General features: G+C 38.6%; 2 protein-coding genes across 6 annotated transcripts; both read left to right on the forward strand.

The window, feature by feature from the left end:
* Positions 1-389: 389 nt before the first annotated feature.
* Positions 390-11,313, forward strand: LOC103489212 (ruBisCO large subunit-binding protein subunit beta, chloroplastic). Of its 3 annotated transcripts, XM_008448271.3 has the most exons (14): positions 390-702; positions 793-918; positions 1,404-1,541; positions 2,207-2,302; positions 2,461-2,703; positions 2,783-3,017; positions 9,231-9,400; positions 9,571-9,648; positions 9,743-9,814; positions 9,886-9,990; positions 10,181-10,273; positions 10,374-10,466; positions 10,697-10,820; positions 10,906-11,313. In XM_008448271.3, the coding sequence occupies exons 1-14, from the start codon at positions 502-504 to the stop codon at positions 10,929-10,931; spliced, it is 1,800 nt and encodes a 599-aa protein (XP_008446493.2). In that variant the 5' UTR covers positions 390-501; the 3' UTR covers positions 10,932-11,313. The 3 variants fall into 3 exon arrangements, 2 of the variants coding, with proteins under 2 accessions (XP_008446493.2, XP_050947072.1); XM_051091115.1 differs by lacking the exons at positions 10,374-10,466; positions 10,906-11,313 and having other exon boundaries at positions 396-702; positions 10,181-10,348; XR_007824385.1 differs by lacking the exons at positions 390-702; positions 793-918; positions 1,404-1,541; ... (8 more) ...; positions 10,697-10,820; positions 10,906-11,313 and adding an exon at positions 3,972-8,845 and having other exon boundaries at positions 9,231-9,379.
* A 560-nt stretch (positions 11,314-11,873) lies between these two features.
* LOC103489211 (protein PHYLLO, chloroplastic) lies at positions 11,874-27,700 on the forward strand. Of its 3 annotated transcripts, XM_008448268.3 has the most exons (29): positions 11,878-12,208; positions 12,315-12,515; positions 12,668-12,879; positions 13,503-13,617; positions 13,744-13,860; positions 14,111-14,206; positions 14,778-14,837; positions 15,344-15,409; positions 16,068-16,172; positions 16,243-16,437; positions 17,257-17,355; positions 17,878-18,444; positions 18,877-19,101; positions 19,538-19,840; positions 20,286-20,353; positions 21,280-21,438; positions 22,383-22,508; positions 22,636-22,767; positions 22,867-22,990; positions 23,142-23,297; positions 23,396-23,638; positions 23,787-23,954; positions 24,160-24,303; positions 24,843-25,304; positions 25,487-25,795; positions 25,876-26,033; positions 26,120-26,227; positions 27,074-27,351; positions 27,467-27,700. In XM_008448268.3, the coding sequence occupies exons 1-29, from the start codon at positions 12,041-12,043 to the stop codon at positions 27,502-27,504; spliced, it is 5,202 nt and encodes a 1,733-aa protein (XP_008446490.2). In that variant the 5' UTR covers positions 11,878-12,040; the 3' UTR covers positions 27,505-27,700. The 3 variants fall into 3 exon arrangements, with proteins under 3 accessions (XP_008446492.2, XP_008446490.2, XP_050947073.1); XM_008448270.3 differs by lacking the exons at positions 25,876-26,033; positions 26,120-26,227; positions 27,074-27,351; positions 27,467-27,700 and having other exon boundaries at positions 11,874-12,208; positions 25,476-25,700; XM_051091116.1 differs by lacking the exons at positions 11,878-12,208; positions 12,315-12,515; positions 12,668-12,879; ... (1 more) ...; positions 13,744-13,860; positions 14,111-14,206 and having other exon boundaries at positions 14,778-14,853.
* Positions 27,701-27,813: the final 113 nt, after the last annotated feature.

The following is a 27,813-nucleotide window of genomic DNA, read 5'->3' on the forward strand; positions in this document are numbered from 1 at the left end:
AACATTTCAGAATTAACATCTCTTTTAGTCAACTGATAATCCATATGCGATTGTTGTGAAAATATTATTTTTTAAACTCTAATTTGTTCTGATCTAACTATCAGTTTCATTGTTCATTATCATCTCTTTAAAAAATGGTGTGGCTTCATCAACTCTCGTAATAATCAACTGATTTTGAAATTATATGAGAATGTATTTCCAGAGTATACGGTGGAAATGTTGTTAATAAATAATTAAATATTTATTTTTATAAAAATCAACCACTAAATATTTATAATTAATTGAAAGCAGAGAGATTATAACTAAACAACTCTAATTAAGATAAGGAAAAAGAAAAAGAAGTCAGTTTTCCGTTAAATGACGGACCCATAATCGCGCCAAAATAACCCCTACAGATATTTCCCGCTTGGCTACTCCCATTCGCCGGCTTATCTTCCTCTTTCTTATCCACCAACCGCCATTCCCAACTTATCTTCATACTTCACTGCGAAAACCAGAACAATGGCGTCTTCTCCCTCTCCCATTTCTCCACTATCTTTTACCAATCCAATATCAACATCAAGAACAAAACCAAAACCATTACCATTACCATTTCCAAACAAACCGCCGTCTTCATTCCCTCCTGCGTTGAATCCCACCCCCAAACCTCCGCCCAAGGAGCTCTACTTCAACCACGATGGCTCTACTTTTAAAAAACTTCAGGTTACGTACTCGGACTAAGCACTTGTTTTTTCTTTGCCCTAACGGTTTTGCTTTTGTTCGATGATTGAACGAGTTGCTTTTGTTGAACAGATCGGAGTTAATTTGGTAGCGGAGCTGGTGGGTATTACCTTAGGACCGAAGGGGAGGAATGTGGTGCTTCAGAATAAATATGGACCGCCCAAGATCGTCAACGATGGTGAAACCGTCCTGAAAGAGGTATTCTATTTTCCCCCCCTCTTTTTTATGAATCTTTTGGTTAATCTTTTTTCCCTCTTCATTCAAGTTATTATGGGGGATTAATTCCATTAAAGGAGAACTAAGTTGGGGAAGGGCTAAAAGGTTAGAAAGTTATATGGCGAAGAATCAATTGTGATTTTTTTCTTGATATTTATGACTGTATGGGCCATTGGCCAGCTTGGGGATTTCTTTTAAACACAGTTCAGTAAAGCTGTATAGTACCTTGACAACTTAATGTAAATTGAAATTGTTTTTTATGATAAGTTTATGTATAATATAACTTTGGGATTAGTGATAAAAGGGAAAGAAATTCGTTTTGAAAATCCCCTTGCAAAATTCTGCATGTCTAGGCTTATGAATGATGACACAAGTACTTATTCAAGGTCATCTGTAAATCCTCTTGTGTATCCTCTAAACTAAGATTATCCTTTTGGAATTTGATTATGATCTGGTTGGAAAGCTAGATTGAGCTGGAAGATCCCTTAGAGAACGTTGGGGTGAAATTGGTGAGACAAGCTGGTGCTAAGACGAATGACCTTGCTGGTGATGGTTCCACTACATCTGTCGTTCTTGCCCAGGGATTGATTGCTGAGGGTATGAAGGTAGTTAATGGAATTCCATGCATGAATATCAGTCGTATAGAACAACTAGTACTGCTATGTGGACAATGGAATACCGTACCCGATTTTAACATTTAAGGAAGTTTTCAATAACTTGTAATTCATTCAATGTTATTTTATTAAAAAGACGAATGAACGTACAATGTAAAAAACAAAACAAAATTTGCATATTATAAATAATTAAAATTTGATATTCATATTTTATTATTTTTCTTTCTATATTTAATTTACTGGCACACGATTTATGATTTAAATATCTAAAATGTCCAAGTTGCACTTACACACCCCCACAATGTAATTTTTCTATAGTGGCGCTGTTATTGGACTCTAATGACTGGTCAAATGGCCTTATGACGGGGCTGATTAATGGCCATTAATTTCTACATGATTAACTTGGCCTATGTCAAATTTAAAGGATTTAATGGTCGGCTAGTTAATCTCTGACTCTTGGTTTGGATTAACTTTGAGATTTCCTAGGACTATTGGCATTTTAGATCTTGGGTTGTTTGATGAAACTAGCTTTCACTCTCTATCATATGCATTAACACTCTACTATGAAAGAACAATTAATTATTTTAACTATTTTTCTCACCACAATTAATAGTCTGGGCAGTTTTTAAGCACTAATAATAAAATGCACTTTGTAGGTTATTGCATCTGGCATGAATCCTGTTCAAATTGCACGTGGGATTGAGAAGACTGCAAAAGCACTAGTTTCTGAGCTGAAATTGATGTCAAGAGAGGTAAGTAAGGTTATGCTTCTTTCAGTGTAGAAGGTTCAAAACCTTGAGACGTGCTTCACAGTGAATGAAAGGACAAAATATCAATTTTAGCCGCAAGCGGCAGTCTACTTACAGTTTGTCAGTGATCTATTCAACTGCTACATATTTCAAACTTGTAGGTTGAAGATCATGAGATAGCACACGTCGCGGCAGTTAGCGCAGGGAATGATTATGCTGTGGGAAATTTGGTTTCAGATGCCTTACGTCAAGTTGGATGGAAGGGAGTCGTCCAAATTGAGAAAGGGAAGAGTGTCGATAACAGTTTGCAAATTGTTGAAGGGATGCAATTTGATCGTGGATATTTATCCCCATACTTTGTGACTGATAGAAGGAAGATGGTAGTAGAATTCCATGATTGCAAGGTAGCAACCGGAATTTAAATAATATGTTTTTCTTTTATATAAAAACGTAATCTTTAGAAATGGGGATTTTTGGTTGCAGTTACTATTGGTCGACAAAAAAATTTCAGATCCAAAGGAGATGTTTAAAATATTGGACAGTGCAGTGAAAGAGAAATACCCAATTGTGATATTGGCAGAGGGCATTGAGCAGGAAGCTCTGGCTCCAGTAATTAGGAATAAACTTAGAGGTGTGCTGAAGGCAGCTGCTATCAAGGCTCCTGCCTTTGGCGAGCGCAAGAGTCACTATTTAGATGACATAGCCACCTTAACTGGAGGTAGCAGATTATTAGAAGAGAATTTTGAGTCCTTGTGCTTTCCCCATTTTTCTCAACTCTAAAACCATCTGCAAGGCAAAAAAGAAAGAAATCCAACCCCCCAAAAAAAGATGAAAAATAAGGAAAAGGGCACTGTTTAAATGCAACTAATTTCTAGATCCATGGAGTGGTGCAATACTACATTCAATGAGATTTCAACATAAACGTATATCAGAGATAAAGGGAGTCAGTCAAAGACATTTCATAATGATAATGGGATGAAATACCATGGATTTTCAAGGATGATGCATCTAATTAAATATAACACCATAGTCATCATTTAACTATATAATATCGTTTTTCATTAAAAAAAAAAAGACTATCATCTTGATGGAATGAAGTAAAGTGCTAGGCCACCAATCCTATTTACATACCATAGGAAGAATAAGAAGAAACATGAGGCCAATGAAAGAGAGACAAGTGGCGAAAAGGATCATAGCCATGAGGCCAACCCGGAGGTAACACGTGTTGGAGGGGAGGAAAGCAAGGAGGATGGGGGACCAGAACGTGGGACCCACAGTTAGTTAGTCGTGGGCAATAAAAAGGGGACAGGAGGGCAGAAGAGGGGTACGGATGTTTTGATGCGATAGCGCAGGAGCAGGCACCTCCAGAAAGGGGAGGGTGGCACCAGGTTACCGTTTCTTTTTGTGTGCTTAAGTAGCCGTAGTTTGTAGGAGAGGAGGAAGGCATTACGAGTAGTGTTCTTGTTTACATTGTGTTCTTGGTTATTAAATTCTCTGTGTGTTTTATTTCAGCTGCTGTGTATTTTGTCAATCTTAGAAAGGCTTGTGATCTTAGTCTTTGAAGTGTTTTATTCCTTGATTTTGTGCTGTATTCTGTTCTTTGAGAAGTAAAAGAAAGGAACAAGGAAGTGTCTTAACATTTTGGTATCAGAGCATCATACCTGGGCAGAACATGTCAACGACGAAGGCAACGGAGGAACGGTTGGAGGCGGTTGAGATGGGAATGAAAAGGCTGCCGATGATCGAGGAGAATCTGGCCTTACTAGCCAAAAGCATCACAGAAATGAACTCTCAAATTGATAAGCAGGCACAGCAACAACAAGTGATACTGAAGTATATTGAAGAAATCGTTAGAGATGATTCACCTGTACGAAGGACCGAAGAAGGGTCCACGAGCAAGGTCACCATGGCCGAAGCAACATATCCGGCGACGACTGAAGAGCCGAAGATAGACGTAAAGACAGAGGAAGAGCGACCCGTGGATCGGAGCAAATTTAAGAAAGTTGAAATGCCAGTCTTCGACGGGACCGACCCCGACTCGTGGCTGTTCCGGGCAGACCGATACTTCAAGATACATAACTTGACGGATTCAGAGAGACTTACCGTGGCAGTAATCAGCTTCGATGGGCCGGCGTTGGACTGGTATCGATCACAAGAAGAGAGGGAAGCCTTCACCGGTTGGGAAGACTTGAAGCTAAAGATGTTGGTGAGGTTCCGCGCAACTAGGGAAGGTACATTGGTGGGCCGGTTCTTAACGATCAAGCAGGAGTCCACTGTCGAAGAGTACCGGAACCGTTTCGATAAGCTACTGGCACCGGTGGCCTCTCTGCCTACGGTGGTGCTGGAGGAAACCTTCATGAACGGGCTAAATCCTTGGTTGAAGTCTGAAGTAGAAACGCTGGAGCCCATTGGGCTGGCCCAAATGATGAAGTTGGCCTTGAAGATAGAAAACAGAGAGCTGGTCCGAAGGGAATGCGGGCTGATCAGCGCCTACGACAGCAAAATGGGCCACAAACAAACGCAGGCTAAGAGCCCCATCGCAGCAGCCACGAAAGAGGGAACGGCCAGTGGAAGTTGGCCAATGAGGACGATAACACTGAGGGAGGTAGGAACGGGCGACAACCGTCGGGAAGGGCCCACGAAACGGTTATCTGATGCCGAGTTCCAAGCTCGAAGGGAAAAAGGGCTATGTTTTCGCTGTGGGGAGAAGTATTTCGCCGGACATCGGTGCAAGTCGAAGGAGCATAAGGAGCTTCGAATGCTGGTAGTCAAGGAAGGAGGGGAGGAACTGGAGATTGTGGAGGAAGAATTTTTTGATGCCGAAACTGAGATGAAACCAGCTGAAGTACCAAACGTGGAAAATTTAAACATAGAACTATCGCTCAACTCCGTGGTGGGGCTGAACAATCCGGGAACCATGAAAGTAAAAGGGAAGGTGGGGGAAGAAGAAGTGGTGATCCTGATCGATTGTGGGGCGACCCACAACTTCATCGCAGAGGACTTGGTGACCCGGATAGGATTGGCGCTGCAGGAGACTCCAAACTATGGAGTAATCCTGGGCTCAGGAACGGCCGTGAAGGGTAAGGGAATGTGCCGAAGTGTTGAAGTGCAATTGGACGGCTGGAAGGTAACGGATAGCTTCTTACCATTGCAGTTGGGGGGAGTTGACATGATCCTAGGGATGCAGTGGCTTCATTCTCTTGGGGTGACCGAAGTCGACTGGAAGAGGTTAGTACTTACTTTTCATCATCAAGGGAAGAAGGTTGTGATACGAGGGGATCCAAGCCTGATTAAGACAAGGGTGAGTTTGAAGAATCTAATGAAAACGTGGGGGGCTGACGACCAAGGATTCCTTGTGGAATGCCGAACCTTAGAATGCGGGAAGATGGAAGATGAACAGGAACAGGGGCGGGGGAAGGTCGAAGCAGAACCCATAGCGGCACTGCTCAAGCAATTCGCCCGCGTGTTTGAATGGCCTGCTACCCTTCCACCCCAGCGCACAATTGAACATCACATATACCTGAAGAGTGGGACTGACCCAGTGAACGTTCGGCCATATCGATACGCGCACCATCAGAAGGAGGAAATGGAGAGGTTGGTAGATGAGATGCTATCTTCAGGGATCATACGACCTAGTAAAAGCCCGTACTCCAGCCCTGTGCTGTTAGTGAGGAAGAAGGACGGAAGTTGGAGGTTCTGCGTAGATTACCGAGCCTTGAACAATGTCACGATACCAGACAAGTTCCCCATACCTGTGATAGAAGAATTATTTGATGAACTCAAAGGGGCTAGCGTATTCTCCAAGTTAGACCTCAAAGCCGGATATCACCAAATTAGGATGTGCCCGGAAGATATTGAGAAGACCGCGTTCAGAACCCACGAGGGGCACTATGAGTTCTTGGTGATGCCGTTTGGCTTAACGAATGCCCCCTCCACATTCCAGGCACTGATGAACCAAGTGTTCAAGCCATACTTAAGAAGGTTTGTGCTGGTATTTTTTGATGATATATTAATCTACAGCCAAGGGATGGACGAACATGTTCAGCACTTAGAAGTGGTTTTAGGGCTGCTGCAGGACCGGGAATTATTTGTGAATATGGAAAAGTGCAGTTTCGCCAAACCAAGGATTAGTTACTTGGGACACTTCATCTCGGAACAGGGTTTGGAAGCAGATCCCGAAAAGATAAGGGCAGTGAGTGAATGGCCAACCCCAACCAATGTGAGGGAGGTTAGAGGCTTCCTTGGCCTGACTGGCTATTACAGGCGTTTCGTTAAGAACTACGGGGCCATAGCCGCACCACTCACCCAACTACTCAAGAAAGGAACATACAAATGGGATGCAGAAGCCGAGGACGCTTTTAACAAACTGAAAAAGGCTATGATGACACTCCCTGTGCTCACCATGCCGGATTTCAACCTCCCTTTCGAAATTGAATCAGATGCTTCGGGAGTGGGAGTGGGGGCTGTCCTGACTCAATGCCGGAAACCAGTGGCTTATTTCAGCAAGACTTTAAGTATGCGGGACAGAGCACGACCGGTATATGAAAGAGAATTACTTGCGGTAGTGCTGGCAGTCCAAAGATGGAGACCTTACCTACTAGGGAGGAAATTCACGGTGAAAACGGACCAACGGTCGCTTAAGTTCTTATTGGAACAGCGGGTGGTGCAGCCTCAGTATCAGAAATGGGTAGCGAAGCTCCTGGGGTACTCATTTGAAGTAGTTTACCAACCAGGACTGGAAAATAAGGCGGCTGACGCGTTATCCAGGGCACCCCCAGCAGTACACTTAAGTCAGATCACGGCTCCCCCGATGATAGACATGGAAATTATTAAGGAAGAAACAAAGCTTGACCCTGCACTGCAAGAAATCACCCGAATACTAGAAGAGGGGATGGAAATACCCCATTACACCCTGCAGCAAGGGGTGTTGAAGTTTAAGGGCCGGTTGGTGATTCCAAACAAGTCCACGTTGATTCCTACGATATTACACACATACCACGACTCTGTGTTTGGGGGGCACTCGGGATTCTTAAGAACCTATAAACGGTTGACCGGAGAAATCTATTGGAAAGGAATGAAGAAAGACATCATGCGGTACTGTGAAGAATGTGCAATCTGCCAGCGTAATAAATCCTCGGCTCTATCTCCAGCTGGGCTACTGATGCCCTTAGAGATTCCAGACGCAATATGGAGTGATATATCCATGGATTTCATAGAGGGACTGCCGAAATCCAAGGGATGGGATGTGATATTCGTGGTGGTGGATAGGCTGAGTAAGTATGGGCATTTCTTATTGCTTAAGCATCCGTTTTCGGCCAAGATGGTGGCTGAAACATTTGTAAAGGAGGTGGTCAGACTACATGGATACCCAAGATCGATAGTGTCCGACAGGGACAAGGTTTTTTTAAGCCATTTCTGGAAGGAACTCTTCCGTTTGGCAGGAACTAAGCTGAACCGGAGCTCTTCCTATCACCCCCAATCCGATGGTCAAACCGAGGTGGTGAATAAGAGTATCGAAACATACCTAAGGTGTTTTTGTGGGGAAAAACCGGCAGAGTGGAGCCAATGGTTACATTGGGCAGAATATTGGTATAATACCACCTATCATAGTTCCATTGGAATTACCCCCTTTCAAGCTGTGTATGGACGCCTTCCCCCTCCTCTGATTTACTATGGAGATATGGAGACACCTAACTCAACACTAGACCAGCAGCTGAAAGACAGAGACATAACATTGGGAGCCCTAAAGGAACACTTGAAACTAGCCCAAGAAAGGATGAAGAAGCACGCCGACAATAAGAGAAGAGAAGTCGAGTTCCAAGAAGGGGATATGGTATTCCTCAAACTACGGCCTTACAGGCAGACATCCCTCAGAAAGAAGAGAAATGAAAAACTATCACCTAAGTTTTTCGGGCCTTATCGAATCTTAGAAAGGATCGGAAAGGTAGCCTATAAACTAGAACTTCCCGCAGCCGCTGCTATTCACCCCGTGTTTCATGTATCGCAATTGAAGAAAGCTGTAGGAAAAGGAGAGACTGTACAACCACTGAACCCGTACATGAATGCAAACCATGAATGGATTACACGACCGGAAGAGGTATATAGTTATCGTAAGAATCCAGCAACGAAGGAATGGGAAGCCCTGATCAGTTGGAAGGGATTACCCCCACACGAGGCAACATGGGAAAGCTGCACTGACATGAAATATCAGTTTCCAGACTTTCACCTTGAGGACAAGGTGGATTTGGAAGAGGAGAGTGATGCTAGGCCACCAATCCTATTTACATACCATAGGAAGAATAAGAAGAAACATGAGGCCAATGAAAGAGAGACAAGTGGCGAAAAGGATCATAGCCATGAGGCCAACCCGGAGGTAACACGTGTTGGAGGGGAGGAAAGCAAGGAGGATGGGGGACCAGAACGTGGGACCCACAGTTAGTTAGTCGTGGGCAATAAAAAGGGGACAGGAGGGCAGAAGAGGGGTACGGATGTTTTGATGCGATAGCGCAGGAGCAGGCACCTCCAGAAAGGGGAGGGTGGCACCAGGTTACCGTTTCTTTTTGTGTGCTTAAGTAGCCGTAGTTTGTAGGAGAGGAGGAAGGCATTACGAGTAGTGTTCTTGTTTACATTGTGTTCTTGGTTATTAAATTCTCTGTGTGTTTTATTTCAGCTGCTGTGTATTTTGTCAATCTTAGAAAGGCTTGTGATCTTAGTCTTTGAAGTGTTTTATTCCTTGATTTTGTGCTGTATTCTGTTCTTTGAGAAGTAAAAGAAAGGAACAAGGAAGTGTCTTAACATAAAGCTTATCTTTGAGCTTATTTACATGATGTTAATAAAAGGAAAATGCATTTTACCTGTAGTTTTCTGTTTGTTCTCTGAAGGTTTTGATGTAAAATTTGATCCAAAGTGCAACTCTTTGATATGTTTGCAGCTACTGTGGTCAGAGAAGATAATGGATTGACGTTAGAAAAGACCGGCAAAGAGGTATTGGGCTCCGCTTGTAAGGTTGTTATATCAAAGGATTCCACACTAATAGTTACAGATGGGAATACTCGGGAAGCTGTTCAGAAAAGGGTCATACAAATTCAAAAGCTTATGGAGGTGCTGGAATCATCCCTTATCTAATGCTGAGATATCCTACATTTCGAGGTTTTCTGCATTGCAGGATCCATTTCTGAGTAATATAAAAGAACAAAAATTTCCGTGATGAAGTATATTGCTTTGACGTTTAGTTGAATACACCAAGTGACATACTATTATCTATTCTGCAGAACACTGAGGAAAAGTTTCCGAAGAAGATATTGAATGAGAGAATTGCAAGATTATCTGGGCGAATTGCAATAATTCAGGTGATGATATTTTAAGAAACTGAAATTAATTACATCATCCGGAATTCGCAACTTACACCAGACTCATTCACTTTGTCCATATTCTAAATTGTAGGTAGGAGCACAAACTGAAGTTGAGTTGAAGGATAGACAGTTGAGGATCGAGGATGCTTTGAATGCATCAAAGGTGTACAGTTGGTCTGTTGTTCTTGAGAACATGAGTTCCAAATATCAGTTATAACCTTATGTTTATTGTAGGCTGCTATTGAAGAAGGTGTTGTTGTTGGTGGAGGTTGTTGTCTTTTAAGGCTGTCTACAAAGGTGGATGCTATAAAAAATGTCCTGGAAAATGACGAGCAGATGGTATTATCCCCCTCGGTTTACCCCAAAAATTTTCTGTTATAATTTCCTAATATTAAATATTAAGTTGTTTGCTAGATTATGATGATCACAGGGAGATTTGGTTTTTATTAGCATATCAACTTGACGATCACCTTAATACGTATGATGGATTCTCCAATTTGTTTATATTAATTGCACTGGTCAACTGCAGATTGGAGCCGAAATTTTCAAAAGGGCTTTGAGTTATCCTACAAAACTAATAGCGAGAAATGCCGGTGTCAATGGAAGTGTTGTTATAGATAAGGTCGCTGTGCACAAAGGAATTTGCTTCTAATTTGCGGTGTACAGTTTTTCTCTCTGTCGAGTCTAATCAATCATGGTAAAATTAATTTTCTATCTCACAGATTCTAAGTAACAATGATCTGGATTATGGATATAATGCCGCCACAGACCGTTACGAGAATCTAATGAAAGCTGGTATCATGGATCCATCGAAGGTTTATTAACTTTGTTCAGAGCTCTTTGACAGTCTTTGTTTTACCGTTCCAAATGGTTTTTAAGGATTTCCCAATTACAGAAAAGCATCCATCTTTTGGTGAAACCTGAAATTTTTAGCAGCTAAAGGAACTTGGAAAAATGTAGATTGATAGAGGTTGATTGAAAATATATTCCATCAGCCAACAACTCTTGCCCTAACTCTTTAGTTCTCTACTGAAATCTGGGACAGGTTGTTAGATGTTGCCTGGAGCACGCAGCTTCTGTTTCCAAAACTTTCCTGACATCCGATGCTGTTGTAGTTGATATGAAGGAATCACAGCTCATCCCAAGAAGAACACCGATGCCAATCTCAGGTAAATGAGTTAAAAAATATATATGCCTTTATTCTCTGATACCAATTCGTTTTGATTAACAAGCCTGCGCCTTTTGATATTATAGGAGGCATCGGACAATTGGGTCTCTAGCTCGACGGACAAGATCAAAGTATGTCGGAGTATTCTCAAGTTGAAGGAATTCTATGGGAGTACAGTTTTTAGTCAGCTTCCCGGTATTTTAGTCACCAGACAAATAGTTGCAGACTCGGGAGCCACCATTAAAAGGGCATGTAGCCCAAATTGTAGCAATAAACTTGCTGATCGGAGGCAAGTTGAGCAACAAAGTCAAAGACAAGGAGGCTTATAATTTGTAGAGAGAATGCCCTCCCTCTCTTCATAGATGAACATTTGATTAGAACATCCACAAGTCAATCAAAACTTGTTGCAACTCATAATCTCTGTAATGCATTTTGTTGATTGGAACGTAACTAGGATGAATGGCCAAATTTTAAGACTAGCTCTTCTTTGAGAACCATGTATGAGTTTAAAAAATATTTGTCCGACTAATGTTGTAATCTTACATCCAGAATGACGAATTTATTAATTTAAAATACTGTTTTAGTTATTTTTTTAAAAGAAAATTCATTAAGCAACAACCAAATCAGCAAAATCTCCTCATAAAAAACAGAGCAGATGACAGCCGGAATATTGTTCCCCCAAAATCAAACCAAACCCTCTTCCACAAAAGAGGAAGAAGAGACAAAGTCCAAAAAAGAGTTCCAAACCAGAGACGCGACCAACTTGGCTAGTGAGTAAACATGACGACGAAGATGAAAAAGAAAATGACGAATTTAGAAGTTTAAATACTACTTTAGTTCTTGAGTTTTATGTATTAATTAATTTGGATTTTTAACTTTCAACTTTGATTCAGTTTTTTTTCCAATATATCTATTCCTATCAAAATAATTCAAAGTTAACAGTAAATAAACTCAAAAAAAACCAAAATGAAAAGTAAAAGGCCAAATTGGGATTCGAACCATTTATAAACATAGCTCACCATTAAACATTCCTCTTGGCAGAAGGAGTTATGTTGATGATAAAGAAAAATCTTCATTGGCCAAAAATCCATTTTAACGTGCAATCATATATTATCCTCGAAGATCGAAAATTTCTCTTATCGTCGTCTCTCCCAAACATTTCCATTATCTTCTTCTCTCTCAGAATATCTCTCTTTGAAGGTTTTGCATCAACCACACACAATGCAAGCAGACACTCTAACAATACATCAGCTTGCTGTTCTTCATCCAGTGAGACCTTTCATTAGAAGTTCTTTCCCGCGCTCAAAGCTTTTCTCTACTTTCGCTTTCATTCCCAAAGCTTCACGCCAACGGGGCTCCTTCCGGTTGTCTCAGAATTCCTCCTTCAAGGTCCATATTTTGAATCATTGTTTGTAAAGTTACTCATTTTTTTTTTTTAATTTTAAATTTGACTTTCTAACTTTTCTCGTTATAATTTGAGCTTATTGGGTTTCAGGGTGTGCGGTATGACAGTCCAGTAATGGGTGCAATGGAGTTATCTGATCTTGAAGATGTGGATTTGTTGGTGGAGATGTGCATTACGCATACATTGCCACCGGCTCTAACGCTTAAGCAGGGTCTGGAGAGTATAACTGAGGCTATTGAAAAGTTTAAATTAGAATCTCCACGTTCTTCCCAGGGAGTTTTCAGGTTTCAGGTGCGGTTTTGTTTGTATTTCGATCATTTCTCTCGTGTATTTGTATTTGGAGGAACGAGCCTGAAAATGCAGCCAACATTTTAAAGGGTTGTCAGTAGTTTCTTTGTTTGGTTTGTACACTGTGAAACTGTAAAGTAATGATGAATTTGTAGGTGGCTGTTCCCCCGAGTGCGAAAGCTCTTTTGTGGTTCTTTTGTCAACCAGAGTCATCTGAAGTTTATCCTATCTTTTTCCTTTCCAATGAGAAGGACCCGACGATTAAGTCATTGTACTTGAATGATACCCGCGGTGTTTTTGGAATTGGTACTGCAATTTACTTTGCAAGCTTGTCTTCTACTTCATCAAAACAAAGTACATCGAAAAGGTTCCTTTCATTCCTTACCTCCAGTTTACTGGTTTAGTTACTAGAATCAGCATTACTTTAAAAGGAAAGCGTACGAGAATGCTGTATATGTTTTCTATTAAGGTAGTAGTCGTGAAAAAGATTATGCCTGAAAATTTGAAAAAGTGACGTGTAGATCTTTTTTTAACTGTTCTATTTTTTTTTCAAGTCATCCAATAAGTTGGGTTGAAATTTGCATTTTTGCGGATAAGCTGTGGTCCAACTTCGAAGTTTTGTGGAGAGTAGATCCACAATTTAGCTTTTGTTTGGTAAAATGCCTTTGACAAATTAATGTATCTTTCTATATTCAATCAATCAAGACATTAGATACTCTTTGAAAGGTTGTACGTTTAAATCCTTGCTGTTTCGAATGAAAAAATTAATGTATTTGTTCACCCCTTTTTCTTGAATTGTATTTTTTATCTCTGGTTTTAAGTTTTTAGTAGCATTGGCATTTACTGCATGTCTTAATTACTTGTAATTGAATACAATACCTGTTGTTATGGTTTCTTTACGGGTGTGCAAAATGCTGTTTTATCTGATTTACTATTCAATGTCACTGCAAGCTCGGCCTACTCAAGCGTGTTCTGTTACTTTTTACGAAGGTATCTCATGAATGATTCAGCTCCTATTATGGCTTATGGTTTTGTCAATGCTAATACCGGGGAGACATCTTCACTAAAGAACGAGGCTGATCATTCATACTTTTGCGTTCCCCAAGTAAATTTCTATCTGGATTTATTTAATGCCAGAATAATGACATTGATATGGTCATCCTGGTACATCAGTTAATTCTCTGGAGGCATATGTGCTTATAGTATCCTTAAATAATTATGATCTTCATAGATTGAGTTGAGTGAGTACGAGGGCATTTCTGTTCTCTCTGCAACACTTGCATGGAGTGAATCTTTCCCTTGTACATTTGAGGAAGCTTTCCATTCTTTGGGCTCATCTATCTACCAGGTATCTTGGGCCGCTTCTTTATGTTCATGCCATATTTCCCCAATTTCATTCCAGTCAGATATTGTTAGATCACTTGCAAGATCCTTATAACCATGATCTATTTTGTCTTGGATGTGGATCCTAAAATAGTAATCAAGATAATTGAGAACATGAAGTGATTTAGCTTTTATGGACCTGTTGACCAACATAATTATATTGTTCATGTGCTAGCTTGATAATACTAATTGATTGTTTTGTGGCATATGTGCAGATCAGTAATAATTTTCCATCTAGTGAAAACTGCCAGTACAAATATATGAGATCTTCATTAACTGCTTCAAAACTTGTGGATGGAACAAATCAGATGGTATGGATTTTAATTTTTGCAGATACTAACTTGATAGAACGTCTAGTTTGAATTATTGATTTTATTAGCTTTTAATTGATTAACCAGGTCTATGCATTAGGTAACAACTTTTTTCAGTTACTTGAAATATAGCTTGTTGCATTCATTAAGATTTATGCTACGGATATTGCCAATGCAAGATTTCAATCATCTTCCTGCTTTTTCACTTGTTTTCTTCTATCTTCTTTGACTGTGAGGGAGATGGAGATACATATGTTGGGTGGGTTGAGGGATGGAAATGACTGTAAGTTGATGACTCTCTTAATGCGTGGGTCCAACAACCTTGAGATCTGGGTTTGCATGTGGATCTCAAAGTTACATGGATAACAACGATATTTACTCTGTGCTATTGTTATGTTTCTTTCATGTTACAAGTAGCTTGACTATTCTGGTTTGATTGAACTTAATGACGGTTTTTCTTTACCCTCAAAATCACTTAGACAAAACAATATATTCCTAGAAAGCATAGAAATTATACGGAGCTGTATGTTTCAGTTCCCATCATTCTCATTTAAGAGTACAACTATTGTAGGCATACATGAAGGTGCTTTCTGTAGCTGGTGAAAGTGTCAGGACTGGCATCATGGAAATGGTATCTTCTCTTTCTGGTAATCTTTCATCCTTCAATCATTGGATTCTTGATTTACTTTGGCAGAGTTACTGCTATAGGTTTCAAACTTGATATTATTTTTAGTTATGGACCTTACTATCAGTTTTATAGCTTGTCGTTGTTGTCTGTTAATCCATCTGGATTACGAAAGCAAAACTAAAAGCATATTAGCAACTGATGGTTTGTGCATATTTGAAAACTATAATGTCTTTTATTTTTCTAATTGTAAAGTGGATCTAATAGCTTCCGATATCCACTTTTATAAATCAATAGTATGAATAAGTTCGGTTCACATTTCCTTGTTCATCAAGCTTTGCAGTTAAGAACAACAGTAATAAAATAATGAGCCTTTAATGAATATTTCGACTATAGCCCTCTGGAAATGAGTACAAATGGAACATGCTCCAGTAAAACAAACATTGTTCATGCCAGTTCAACATGTCAGATGTGTCTATGGTTCAACTTAATAACCATCACAATTATTGCAGGAGTCTTCACTCTTCCATCAGTTCTGCATTAGGGTTTCACCAAGTGTTGCCGTTGCATGTAATATGGTGAGGTTCCAAGCTTCTGAAAGTGCCGAACGGTTTTAAATTATGATTGTCCGTCCTGCTTAGATTGTTCGCAAGTGGTTCACTATTAAGTGATCTGTAACTTCTCTATCTTTCCAGTTATGTTTTTTATGCTTGTAGGCTGTACTCGTGCCTGCTACTTGCTTTTAAAGTTTAGTTGTTTAGTTTCATTGAAAAATTATCACGTAGATCAGTTATTTGCTTTTCCTCCTGTCATTTTTCCTACGCAACTTTTGAATTGGGTGGTGTTTCACTGTGGTTTTCAACAAAATTCGTTAGTTTTGTATATTATCTGAGCCAATGATGTTGGTGCTCCCCCTGGGACGAGGCTAGCAAGCCAACCTGTTTTCTGAATCAAGATTGAACATGTCCTATTGATTCATTGTTATGAAGTTGTTTATTGTTATTATATTTTTCATAAGAAACAGAAAGGTCTGTATCAATCACAAAATGAACAGCCTAGAGGCAGAGAGGCGAGGACCCCTCTCCCAAAAGAACCAACACATCATAGCCCCCCAGTTATGGAGGATTTGGGCAAGACTGATCCTTGTATCTTAGAGTCCATAAAAAGAACCAATTTTTAAAATATCGTTATAAAGTTGTTTATTCTCCATCTAACAATGACCCTTTCAATCATCAGTTGGATCATATCAATGAAACTGGCCACTCAGAGCAACAGCATGCCAACATTAATGCTCTCTGGGCATCGCTCATAGTTGAAGAATGTTCTCGTCTTGGTTTGACGGTATGTATACTATTCATAAATATTCTCCATCAACATAGATGCAGACAGATCTGACTGTTATTCACTCTAGTATTTTTGCATAGCTCCTGGATCAAGATCATCCCCTCTTGCCATCGCTGCTGCAAGTCATCCCCTGATAACATGTATTGCATGCTTTGATGAACGCTCTCTTGCTTTTCATGCGATTGGGTATGCCAGAGGATCTCATAGCCCAGCAGTAGTAATCACATCATCTGGAACTGCTGTTTCAAATCTTCTTCCTGCTGTGAGTCATATTGAGCATATCATGAAATAGTACTCACTATTTTCTGAATATTAATTAAACAGTCTCTAACCTATGTAATGAAGTCACCTACGTCTTTCCAATGCTTTGGAGGCTTGGACTCCTGTTGAGGACATGAAATTTCTTCTGAGCTTGACAAATTCAAGCCCAGGTTTGCATTGCCTAAGGATCTCTACTTTTGTATATAGTTAAGAATCGAATTTGGCTTCTCTCTCTCTTCTTAAATGAAAAACAATCCTTCTCTCTATAATCAGGCATAAGTATATTGAAGAAGAAAAGACTAGCATTGAAACATTTGGTCTCCAAAGCTCAAGAGTTGTCAAATATGTATCCTGGCACTAAATTTTTGGTCCAACTTTCTTGGTGGATTTTGAATCAAGGATGCCTTTTTTTTTCCTAATTGAAGCTTTTCTATCTTCGTTTCAGTTGGTTGCAAAATGGAATCTCTGATACCAGTTTTAGAATTTTAGTGCAGAGCAGACTAGTTTACATTTTAAATGTATTTTTCAATTAGTAAAGATTCATCAAGCAGTACATTCAGAACTCTCATATCTGGAGATTGGAAAATGATTTACAGATATGTGAACAATTACTAATTAGAAAGTTAGATGTATAATTGCTCAATAACCAATAAACTTGGTGGTTAACTTAACTAAATTTACATTTCTGGTTATCAGAAACGAAACTAAAATGTAGCTGTTTTGATGATTAGGCTCTTTAACCAGCAGTTATCTATTTGAGCAGCCTACACGAGAGGAAATTCTGTAATTTTGTCTCAACTTGTAATTGGTAATTTTGTAGGTTGTTGAAGCTAGTCAAGACTTTCTTCCTCTTTTATTGCTCACAGCTGACCGTCCCTTGGAGCTACAGGATGCCGGAGCAAATCAAGCAATTAATCAGGTAGTGAAATTAAATTGCTGATTTTCCTATTGTATTTCTACCTTTTATTGTTTATCCCTTTACTGATACAAGTTTTTTGTTTAAAATAGTTTAATGTGATCTAGTATTAATGTTGGCATCGCGGTCAAATTGTATTGCTGTTAAAAAGATGTCTTTTGTCACAATCACTTATGTGGTAGCGACAAAATACAATATCTGCGACAACCAAGCATATGAGAAAGCTACATAATTATGATGCAACTAAAATGCTAGAGTCCTTTAACATTCATTTGGCCTCTGACCTATACTGATCTTAGTGTGTAGTTAATGATTTTAGAGTTAAAAGGCATTCTTTTTCTTTTCATAAGTTGAGGCAATAGCATGCTCTACCACATTCCAGGATATTGAGAAGACTACCGTTCGGAGCGTTGTGTGTTTGGTTCATGTTTTATTTTTCTTGTCTGGTGGATGCCAGACATCCAATATTTAACTTACAAGTTTTTTCATGGTTTATCTGATTCAAGTATTTGAAGTTGTCCATAGGTAAACCATTTTGGTTCATTTGTGAGGTTCTTCTTCAGTCTTCCTGCCCCAACTGATCAAATTCCCGCCAGAATGGTACTTACCACTCTTGATTCTGCTGTACATTGGGCAACTTCTTCACCCTATGGCCCCGTTCACATAAACTGTCCATTTAGAGAGCCACTGGAAAATAGTCCAAGCCCATGGAATTTGAGTTGCTTAAATGGATTACACATTTGGTTATCAAGCACTGAAGTTTTTACCAAATATATTCGACTTGAAGCATCTCCAACGTCTATTGATACTTTTGGTCATATGGCAGAGGTTTTGAAAGTAATCCATGGAGCCAGAAACGGAGTTCTACTTCTTGGATCAATTCAATCAGAGGATGAGATATGGGCTGCTTTTCTATTGGCCAAACATATTTCATGGCCCATAGTAGCTGATGTATTGTCTGGTTTACGATTAAGAAAGAGTTTGTCTCCCTTCCTAGAAATGGAAAATAACTTTTTCTTTATTGATCACCTTGATCATGCTTTGCTTTCAGACTCGGTGAGAAAATGGCTAAAATTTGACGTGATTATTCAGGTAATACTTTCTCACATATTTTTGTTCTTCTCATGCTCTCTTCTCACTCTCCTTAAATTAAAGCCCAACGTAATCCTCACGTAATGATTTTAAGGTATTTTGTTGATCATTATCCACACTTTTGTAAGGTAGCTTATAATAAATGAGAAAAGTCAACCTTAAATTCATCTAATATAGAATTGTAAAAATTGTAGTATGGTATAACTATCTTTTATTTTATCTCCATGAAAAGTTGAGCTAAATGGTGAACTGGAGCCATTTTGGGAATTAGTTTTAAGGTTCTGAAATGAAGACAGCTACTAAGTGGCACCTGCTTCCTTCAATTTACCACTTAGGTCATATTCAAATTCAATGAAGAAAAAGACTTCCAAAAATCACTTTGATATGTCTTGTCGGTCTATTGATTAGCTCAATGTTTCAAAATGTTTACAGATTGGAAGCAGGGTAACAAGCAAACGTGTTTCAAAGTTGCTTGAGGAATGCAGTCCCTGTTCATACATTATGGTTGATAAGCATCCAGGTCGTCATGATCCATCACATATTGTAACCCATAGAATTCAAAGCACCGTCTTAGAGTTTGTTGGTTGTATACTTAAAGCTAATTTTCCTCTCAATAAGAGCAAGTTGACTGCTACTTTACGAGCATTGAATATGATGGTAATTTAACTGATCTCCAGCAGTAGATTTTCATTTATTTTTGTTCTGGAATCGTATCTAGGGGAACTAGCATAACTGAGAATAAAGTGAAACAATATAGAAGGTTAGTATACTGATGTCAAACTGAAAGCCACAATCCGTAGTTTGCTTACTTTCTTTTTGAGCAAACTTGTTTACCTTCTTTTTGAGCAACAAGGATCTATACCTCGAATAGTCCATTCTCCTCAAACTAGATGAACTTCAGTTTGTTATTCATCTCCTACAAGGCAATATTTTCTTTTGTGTTATGTGATGGTGAAACAATGTTTGTAATCTTCTGATGTTATAATTAGATTATGATTTTTGTCTTATCAAAGAACGTGGTGATGTTTGAGGATTTCATGGTTGCACTTCCCATTTTTTTCTCATTTTCAGAATGATTTCACCTATTTTACAGGTTGAATGGGAAATTCAATTTCAAATTTCTGCTAACTACTCCCTATCTGAGCCAGAAGTTGCTCAGGTAATCTCAGAAGCACTTTCATTTGATTCTGTTCTGTTCCTGGGGAACAGCATGCCAATCCGCGATGTGGATATGTATGCATATGGTTGGACAAAATGCAACGACAGTGTAGCTGCTATACCATTAAACTTACAAATGCCATTTTACTGGACATGGACTTCTGGAAATAGGGGAGCCAGTGGTATTGACGGACTTCTTAGCACAGCAGTTGGTTTTTCTGTTGGATGCAACAAACGAGTACGTCACTAGAATTTGTTTGTACAATTTTACTTTCCAACGGATCACTTACAGGGCTTATGGATTATATAAAGGACTATGCCGGTTCATTATATATGTCATGGTAATGCAGTTTCAAATTTCTCTTCCAATATATCGTGTTTCAAGTAAGGTAATGGCCAGGCCATGTACAAAATCTACATAGATATTGCATTATTGTACCTGAAAATCTTTTGTTCTGTTAATATCAAACAAATCATGGGACACACTATTCTTTCCCCTTTTGAGTGAGTATTGTTTGGCAAGACAACCATAAGGGAACGTATTGACATAATAATTATATACTTTGATTTTGCTTATGTTTCTATTCCATGAATCTTGTGGGTATTTTTAGATGAGAATATATATGGTTATTTCTTCATCTTTCTTTTCTCCTCAATCCTTTCATGTTTCAATCAACATTCAGGTGCTTTGTGTAGTTGGAGATGTTTCTTTCCTTCATGATACAAATGGCTTAGCAATTCTGAACCAGAGGTATGAAAATGAAAGGAAAAAATATATCTTAGTCTTTGTGTTACGTTATCTTAGTCCTGTGTTATGTTCGGTATTTATTTATCCTAGAAGCACAATGGATTCTAGAAAATAGATCGACTTCTCTGATAGTCTACAGATTGATGAGCGAGAAAGATAACAGAACTTTCCACAATTCCAACGATATCCATGAAAAAGGACAAATAAATGAAATGTAGAAACATAAAATCCAAGCACATTCGAGAGATCGTGAGAACCTCTCCAAGTTCAGCTACTTGCAAAACTCTTCACCCCCCAAAATTAAGCCTCCAAAACCTACACAAACCCCGTGGGCTAGGTTTGCGCTTCTCATGCAACAAAATCCCACATTCCACTAATGATTTTTCAGTTGTGAAGTCTTTTTGCTACCCCTCCTTACATACGTGTGTATAACTGGGGGTCTCACTTGTTACCTAAACCGTGCTTCTATTTTCAGGAATTAACATCCTTGAAAATAGCTTTAGGTTTTTCTATCTTTTCCTTTTCTTCTTTTTTGTTTTTGTTTTTGTTTTTGTCTTTGTGTTATTTTATCGTTTATCTCATTTGGTTGATGTCTTTTCACTTTTAGTTACAGATTTTATTTTTTTTATTTCATTTATAGAAGGGCATGCCACTTTCGCTGAAGTATGGACTCTTTGGCCGCTTATATGATTTTGAGCAATACTTATGTAGATATGTGATGCACCCATCTTTATCTATTCCAATCCCAACATACTCAAAAAATAAATTACTATATTTCAAAAAAGAAGTTATTAAAATAACACTTTGGTAGGATACACAAAGATAGTTGCAGCTTAAGATACACATAAGCTTCTTCCTATTATTTTTCCTTCGTTATACTTCCATTAAAAAACATTGTCATGCTAATTGTTTAGTTACTGTTTCTGAAGGATGACGAGGAAACCTGTGACTGTCGTTGTAATCAATAATAATGGTGGGGCAATCTTCAGTCTCCTTCCTATCAAGGACAAAGTAGATGCAGCAATATTAGACCAATTCTTCCATACCTCTCACCAGGTTTCACTCCGAAACCTATGTGTGGCACATGGGTAAGAAATCTGTATATACCTTAATATATTGTAATTGAATTTTCATTTAACACGCTTTTGTCTCTTGTTGTTCATGCATAACCATGATTTAAGTGTTGTAACGGAAATTAATTGGTCTATGTAGTTCTTACAAACAATTTTTTATGTTAAGTCTTCTGTTACTGTTACAAATAAGGTCCTGCAGGATTTCCAACAAGCAGATTCTGTTAAATTTTTAGATTTGTCAGATTCTGAATTCGTTGCAACTCGAGTAGTGTTAATTCTATTATATTTAACTTTTTGGGCCAACCACGTCTAGTATGAGAGCTTGATGCAGTAAAAATGTGTAAGTTGCATGCTCGTGAGAGTAGGAGGAAGGCTGGTGGTGGTTTGGGGGTCTGGTAGGGATCCTAAGAATTTTAATAATCTGATATCAGATTCTCTTTGTACTGGAGGTTCAACTAAAAGTCAGGTGCTTAATGAAAAGTTAGTCATTGAAACAAATCAAGGCTCTCGGTTTTGTGTGTGGGGTTTGGAAAGATTTCCCTTGAAACAATTACCAGATGAGTTCCTTAGCCTAGGTGTGAACTTGAACTAGGCGTTCAATGAGTACATATAAATAGACAATTCCGGAGGCTAAGGTATACTACTGATGCTAGTGTAATCTTGGATAATTCACAAGCAATTTATGTGGGTGAGGATTTTTTTTTTAAATCAGAAACAAAGGTTATAATTTAAGGAATTTTTTAAAGCAAAAAACGAGCTTTTACTGAGAAAATTGAAAAAATGTACAACATACAAGGACAAACTCACAAAAAGGAGAATTGTAACTCGATCAACTAGGTAAAAGTTTTAAGAAGTTGTCTTTTTTTTTTTTCGCTCTGCATGTTTATCTTTATCTTAGTTAACTCCTGCCATATTCTGTGTCAATCTTGGTTCATTTTTAACCTGAAATTGATATACAGCCTGAAGCATTTACATGTACGGACAAAGATGGAACTTCAAGATGCTTTATGTTTGTCTCATCATGAAGAAAATGACTGCATAATCGAGGTCGAAAGTTCCATTGATGCCAATACTGCCTTCCACAGGTTTGTTAAAAAGAATTATTCAAATTTCTTTAGGTTGTTGGATTTTTCTCCCTTCATTGGAAAAATAAAACATCTTTCAGGGTTATAACTGTTATTTGCTGTTAACACTTAATGTTTTCCATACCAGTGTCTTGAGGAAGTTCACTTGTCAAGCAGTAGATCATGGTTTACGCATCTTTTCAAGGCTTTATTCTGAAGAATCTGTTTCACCTGGACTCTTCCTTTGCAAGATTAGTAGAATGGAATGCACATTGTTCAGGTGTGTATTAGGTTATAGATGCCCTGAGTAGCTAAGATACCTGTAATTAGAGAACTTTGGTTGACTAAATTCCCGTTCCCCTCTTTCTTTGGATGGTAGAATCCCGCTATGTGCTCCACCTACGACTTCATCTAGTTCTATTGATCAAGTCAGACGGGGGTTCTTCCGAGAAGGTTTTATTTTGTCTTTGTTTCTGGAGGATGGGAATCTTGGGCTTGGTGAGGTTAGTTCTACTTATTCGTCGAAGCGGAGTGCCTCTTTATTTAAGATTGATGATCCTGATATGAACCTGCCATTACAATCGTATTACCCCTTGGGAAAGAGTAGGGTGAGTACATTACTAAATTACTTAATTATCTGGTGCTATTGAACAGGTTTCACCCCTTGACATCCACAGAGAGAACCTACTAGATGTGGAAGAGCAACTTAAGTGTCTGATTCCTATATTAAAGGGAGCCAAGATCAGCAGCTCCATTCCTCTGCTACGGGGCTCGTTTTCATCTTGGATTTTCCATGAACTGGGAATACCAGTAGGTGCTCCTATGTTCCAGCTTATTCAATTTTTGTCGTTTGAAATCAAAATGTCAAATCAATAAAAGGACTCTTTTTCACTGTGAACCATATACAGCCAAGTTCAATCTATCCAAGTGTTCGATGTGGTTTGGAAATGGCTGTTCTCCATGCCATAGCAGGGAGAAAAGGTTGCAGCTTGTTAGATGTACTCCAGCATCAGTTAGATGAAGAAAAGAACTTGACAACTTCGTCAAAAGTTCAAATTTGTGGGCTTTTGGATTCCGGTGGAACTCCATCTGAGGTTGCTTATGTTGCTAAGACACTGGTCGAAGAAGGATTTCCTGCTATCAAGTTAAAGGCAAGCTGAATTGCCCTTTTCTGAAGATTACCTTTTATTCTCTTTTTGCGCCGGGAACCATATTATTCTCTCTATCATGTATCTCAAGATATGTTGGTTTATAGCAACTACATGACTTCCTAATAGTTTTAACCTTAAACAATTGCAGGTAGCCCGACAACGGAATGTCATGTATGATGCTGCTGTTGTACAGGAAGTAAGGAAGAAGCTTGGCAACCAAATAGAACTCCGCGTTGATGCCAATAGGAACTGGAGCTATGAAGAAGCTCTTTTATTTAGCTCTTTGGTGAAGGACTGTGGCCTCCAATATATTGAGGTTCGTGAATGTCTGATTAAATCTCATATATCTGGAATGATTGTGCCATCTAAAATTGTGTGAACTTTTAAAGAGCTACTGAGATCTTATTACACAGTCATCATTTATTAAATATGTTTACATGCTATACTTTCTTTGCATTTCCTGTTATTCTGGTTATTCTTTTATTAATGTAGCCATGTTCCTCTTCAATTTCTCAACTCAGGAACCAGTTATGGACGAAGATGCTATTATTAAATTTTGTGAAGAGAGTGGTTTGCCTGTTGCACTGGATGAAACTATCGATCGTATTCAAGATAATCCTGTGAAAGAACTTGCCAAGTATGCCCATCCAGGAATTGTTGCTATAGTAAGTGACTTGTAAAACCTCATTTCTGCAAGTAAAACGTGCAAGAGTAGAATCAGCTATCCAAATCCACAGTGAAATAGATCTCCAGAACTAATTCAATGGTCAAATATAAACAAATACTATCAACTTTATATTGAAGATGCCCTATAGACCCTCTAGTGGCTCTCGGTCTCCATTTGTTGTGTATTTTGGATAGAGATTGTGCTCACCTTTTCTCTTCTTGTCCTCTTACCGAATTGTTGTTCCCTGCATCATATGTTCATGGCCTGACTTCATGTCTAATGTAGAAGAAAAGAATATAGGTTTCCAGGTCACCTCATTATAGTGAAGAGCCACGAGAAGGACACAATTTAAGAATAGCTGGAGAACTATAAAACAATTTAGAATAGCCTGAAGAAATATAAATAATATTAAAATATATGAACCAAATGTATCGTTATTAAAGATTTTCTGTTGTGAGGCTTCACATCCTTCACATCACTTCAGCATATATGACGTACTAAGATCTTGATTTTGATCTGTTGCATTCTACCTTCTAGGTTATAAAACCAAGTGTCGTTGGCGGATTTGAAAATGCAGCATTAGTAGCGAGGTGGGCACAGCAACATGGAAAAATGGCTGTTGTTAGTGCTGCATTTGAAAGTGGTGTAGGTTTGTCCGGATATGTACACTTATCCTGTTATCTGGAGCATCAGAATGCAGAAGTAAGAAAACTGATGAATATTCAACCAGCCCCATCTATAGCCCACGGTCTAGGAACTTACCGTTGGCTTGAAGAAGATGTAACTGTCAATCCTCTCAGAATTCGCCGTGATCCTCATAGTGGCATTATTGAAGCATCTATTGCTGAGGCTAATCAACTTTTAAAAAATTTTCAAATCAACCAGAAGTTTGTTTGTAGAAAATTTACTGACGGGCAAGTTCGCAGCTACAGATTAAGTGTAGACTCAAAGGGGTTCTCTTATTCAATTAAAGTTCTAGAGGTTGGACAAAGAACAAACGTAAGTAAGAGTTTTTGTTTTGAACTTTTCAATTTCTGTTCTGTTTCGCAGTTTATTTCCAGAATATAAGCATCTTCATGCATTTGTAGCATCCATTTATTTGTTATCATCAAGCCTGCTTAACAACAATCGTGACTTGTATCATTATTTGCTTATATTCCCCCTACTTAGAGCTTGTGCAGGATAACGTGCTCTTCTTTCTTCATGGATTTCTTGGAACTGGTGAAGACTGGCTTACAATCATGAAAGGCGTCTCAGGTTCAGCCCGATGCATTTCTCTTGACCTGCCTGGTCACGGGGAATCAACAACAGAAAAGAACGATTGTGATGTTCATGGTGTGGAGGAACCAAGTTTTTCAATGGAGGTTGTTGCTGATCTAATGTATAAGTTGATTCAACATCTTGCTCCTGGCAAAGCTATAGTTAACATTGTAGGGTATTCAATGGGGGCTAGGATTGCCATGTACATGGCCCTGAGATTTGGTGATAAGGTTGTTTATGAACCCCACTAATTTTTCTAAGTTTTCATTTATGTTTTGGTCCTTAAGAAAGATTGATCTCTGTTTTGAAGATTGGAAGAGCTGTTATAATATCTGGAAGCCCTGGATTAAAAGACAAGATGGCAAGAAAAATCCGTAGAGTTAAAGATGATTCTAGAGCACGAATTCTTAAGCTCTATGGCTTACAAAGCTTTCTGGAAGCGTGGTATGGTGGGGAACTATGGAAAAGGTGATTTTTTTAGTTTGATTTTATCACCACCTTGAATCCCATTGTCATGCCCCATTCCTATGATCTTGTACTTTTGATCTGAGCAGTTTAAGAGAACATCCACATTATAGTAAAATTATTGCCAGCCGATTGAAGCATGATGATGTGCAGCATCTGGCAAAAGCTCTATCTGAATTAAGCATTGGAAGGCAGCCGTAAGTTTAAAATGGGTGACCTTCGTATATTTTCATTTTTCAGCTTCTAAAATATAAATCACAATTACAATTAGCGACAATCTTGGTGAGAATGCACCAAATCTCCTTTATTGCTACAACTCTGCATGCCTATTCAAACTACGGACTGATCTACTCAGAAAGTAACACCTTTGATTTTGCAAGTAGGTTATAGATACCAATAAAATCTTGAACCTATAGCGTCGTTTCCCTCCCTCCGTCTCTCTCTCTCTCTCTGAAATGAGGTTTTCATTGGTTTCATTGATTTAGAGAAAATTAAAATACAAATTTAGACCTTCTTGTGGTTTACAAGAAAATTCCGCAGCTAGAGATAATTACAGAAAAAATGTAGTTAGCTTTGTTATTTACATCTCTTGGATCTTTTTCCTTCTCTTTGAACATTTGCGAGTTGCTTCCTAGTTAGATGGAGGTGTGAATGTTTGGACTGCGTTCATCCTAAGGATTCTAGCTTTCCGTTTGAATCGATAGCCAATTAACGCAAGTCCTCGACAAGACCATTGTAGGTTAAGCTTCCATAAAAGGGCCTTGAGAAGTGAATGTGGTTCTGACCGCTGATTCTCGGCTAGAAAACTCACCCCATTGAATACCGACTTTGCTCACGGATTTTTTTTTTTCAATTTATAATTTAGTTTCATTGTGAAGAAAAAAAACGTTGATAGTTGAAATAAAGGGAAATCAAATTAAAGTTAAAATACTATAATCCTTAGAAAGTTGTTTACTTCTGCACCAAATAAAGCAAGAAAAAAAGTCGATTCCAAATTATGGGGTCAATTATCTCAAGTATTCTTTCCCTCTTCCCCATGGTAGGCAATTGTGGGATGAATTAAAATGCTGCGAAACACCTCTTTCGATCATTGTTGGGGAGAAGGATACAAAATTTAAGATAATTGCACAGAAAATTCTATCTCAAATCAATATGAGCAAGAAGATCAAAGATGAACCAGTTGTTGATCTCCATGAAATAGTTGAGATCCCGGACTCGGGACATGCTGCCCATCTGGAGAATCCTCTTGCTGTTGTCAATGCATTAAGTAGATTTCTAATAAGGAGAAGAACACAGCACTCTTCTAACGTGGATTTAGCAGGTACCACGTTTACAATCTTTGACATTCAAAAGTTAACATTGATGTTGATGATGATAAAAGTAACAACCTCAAGCTTATTCTAAATGGCTTGGCATTTATCTTGCTTATTTGTTAGGTCAAGTGGCAATTACACATGAGAGCCACCTTTTGTAAGGGTACTGCTGTATATGTTCGGCATCAAATAAGAGGTAGGTATCATATTCTACAAATTAGGAGGTTGTTCAAGTCCTGGACACGTCATATGCCAAAATGTATAGATGTTGAACATTTTATTGTCACAGCCTCGCTGGCAATTATATCCTTCTGTTATTAAGTTCAGTCATATACAATTTTTTTTAATTGCCTACAATTATTGCTTTGCTGTTATTTTACTGTGGGAGTGATCTCTCTGAACTGCCTTGATAATCTTGTATGTTATTGTGAACTGATTTTACAAAGAAATTAGATCTACACCTTAGAGAT

The sequence above is a fragment of the Cucumis melo genome, chromosome 10, assembly GCF_025177605.1.
Source record: "Cucumis melo cultivar AY chromosome 10, USDA_Cmelo_AY_1.0, whole genome shotgun sequence".
Taxonomy (NCBI): domain Eukaryota; kingdom Viridiplantae; phylum Streptophyta; class Magnoliopsida; order Cucurbitales; family Cucurbitaceae; genus Cucumis; species Cucumis melo.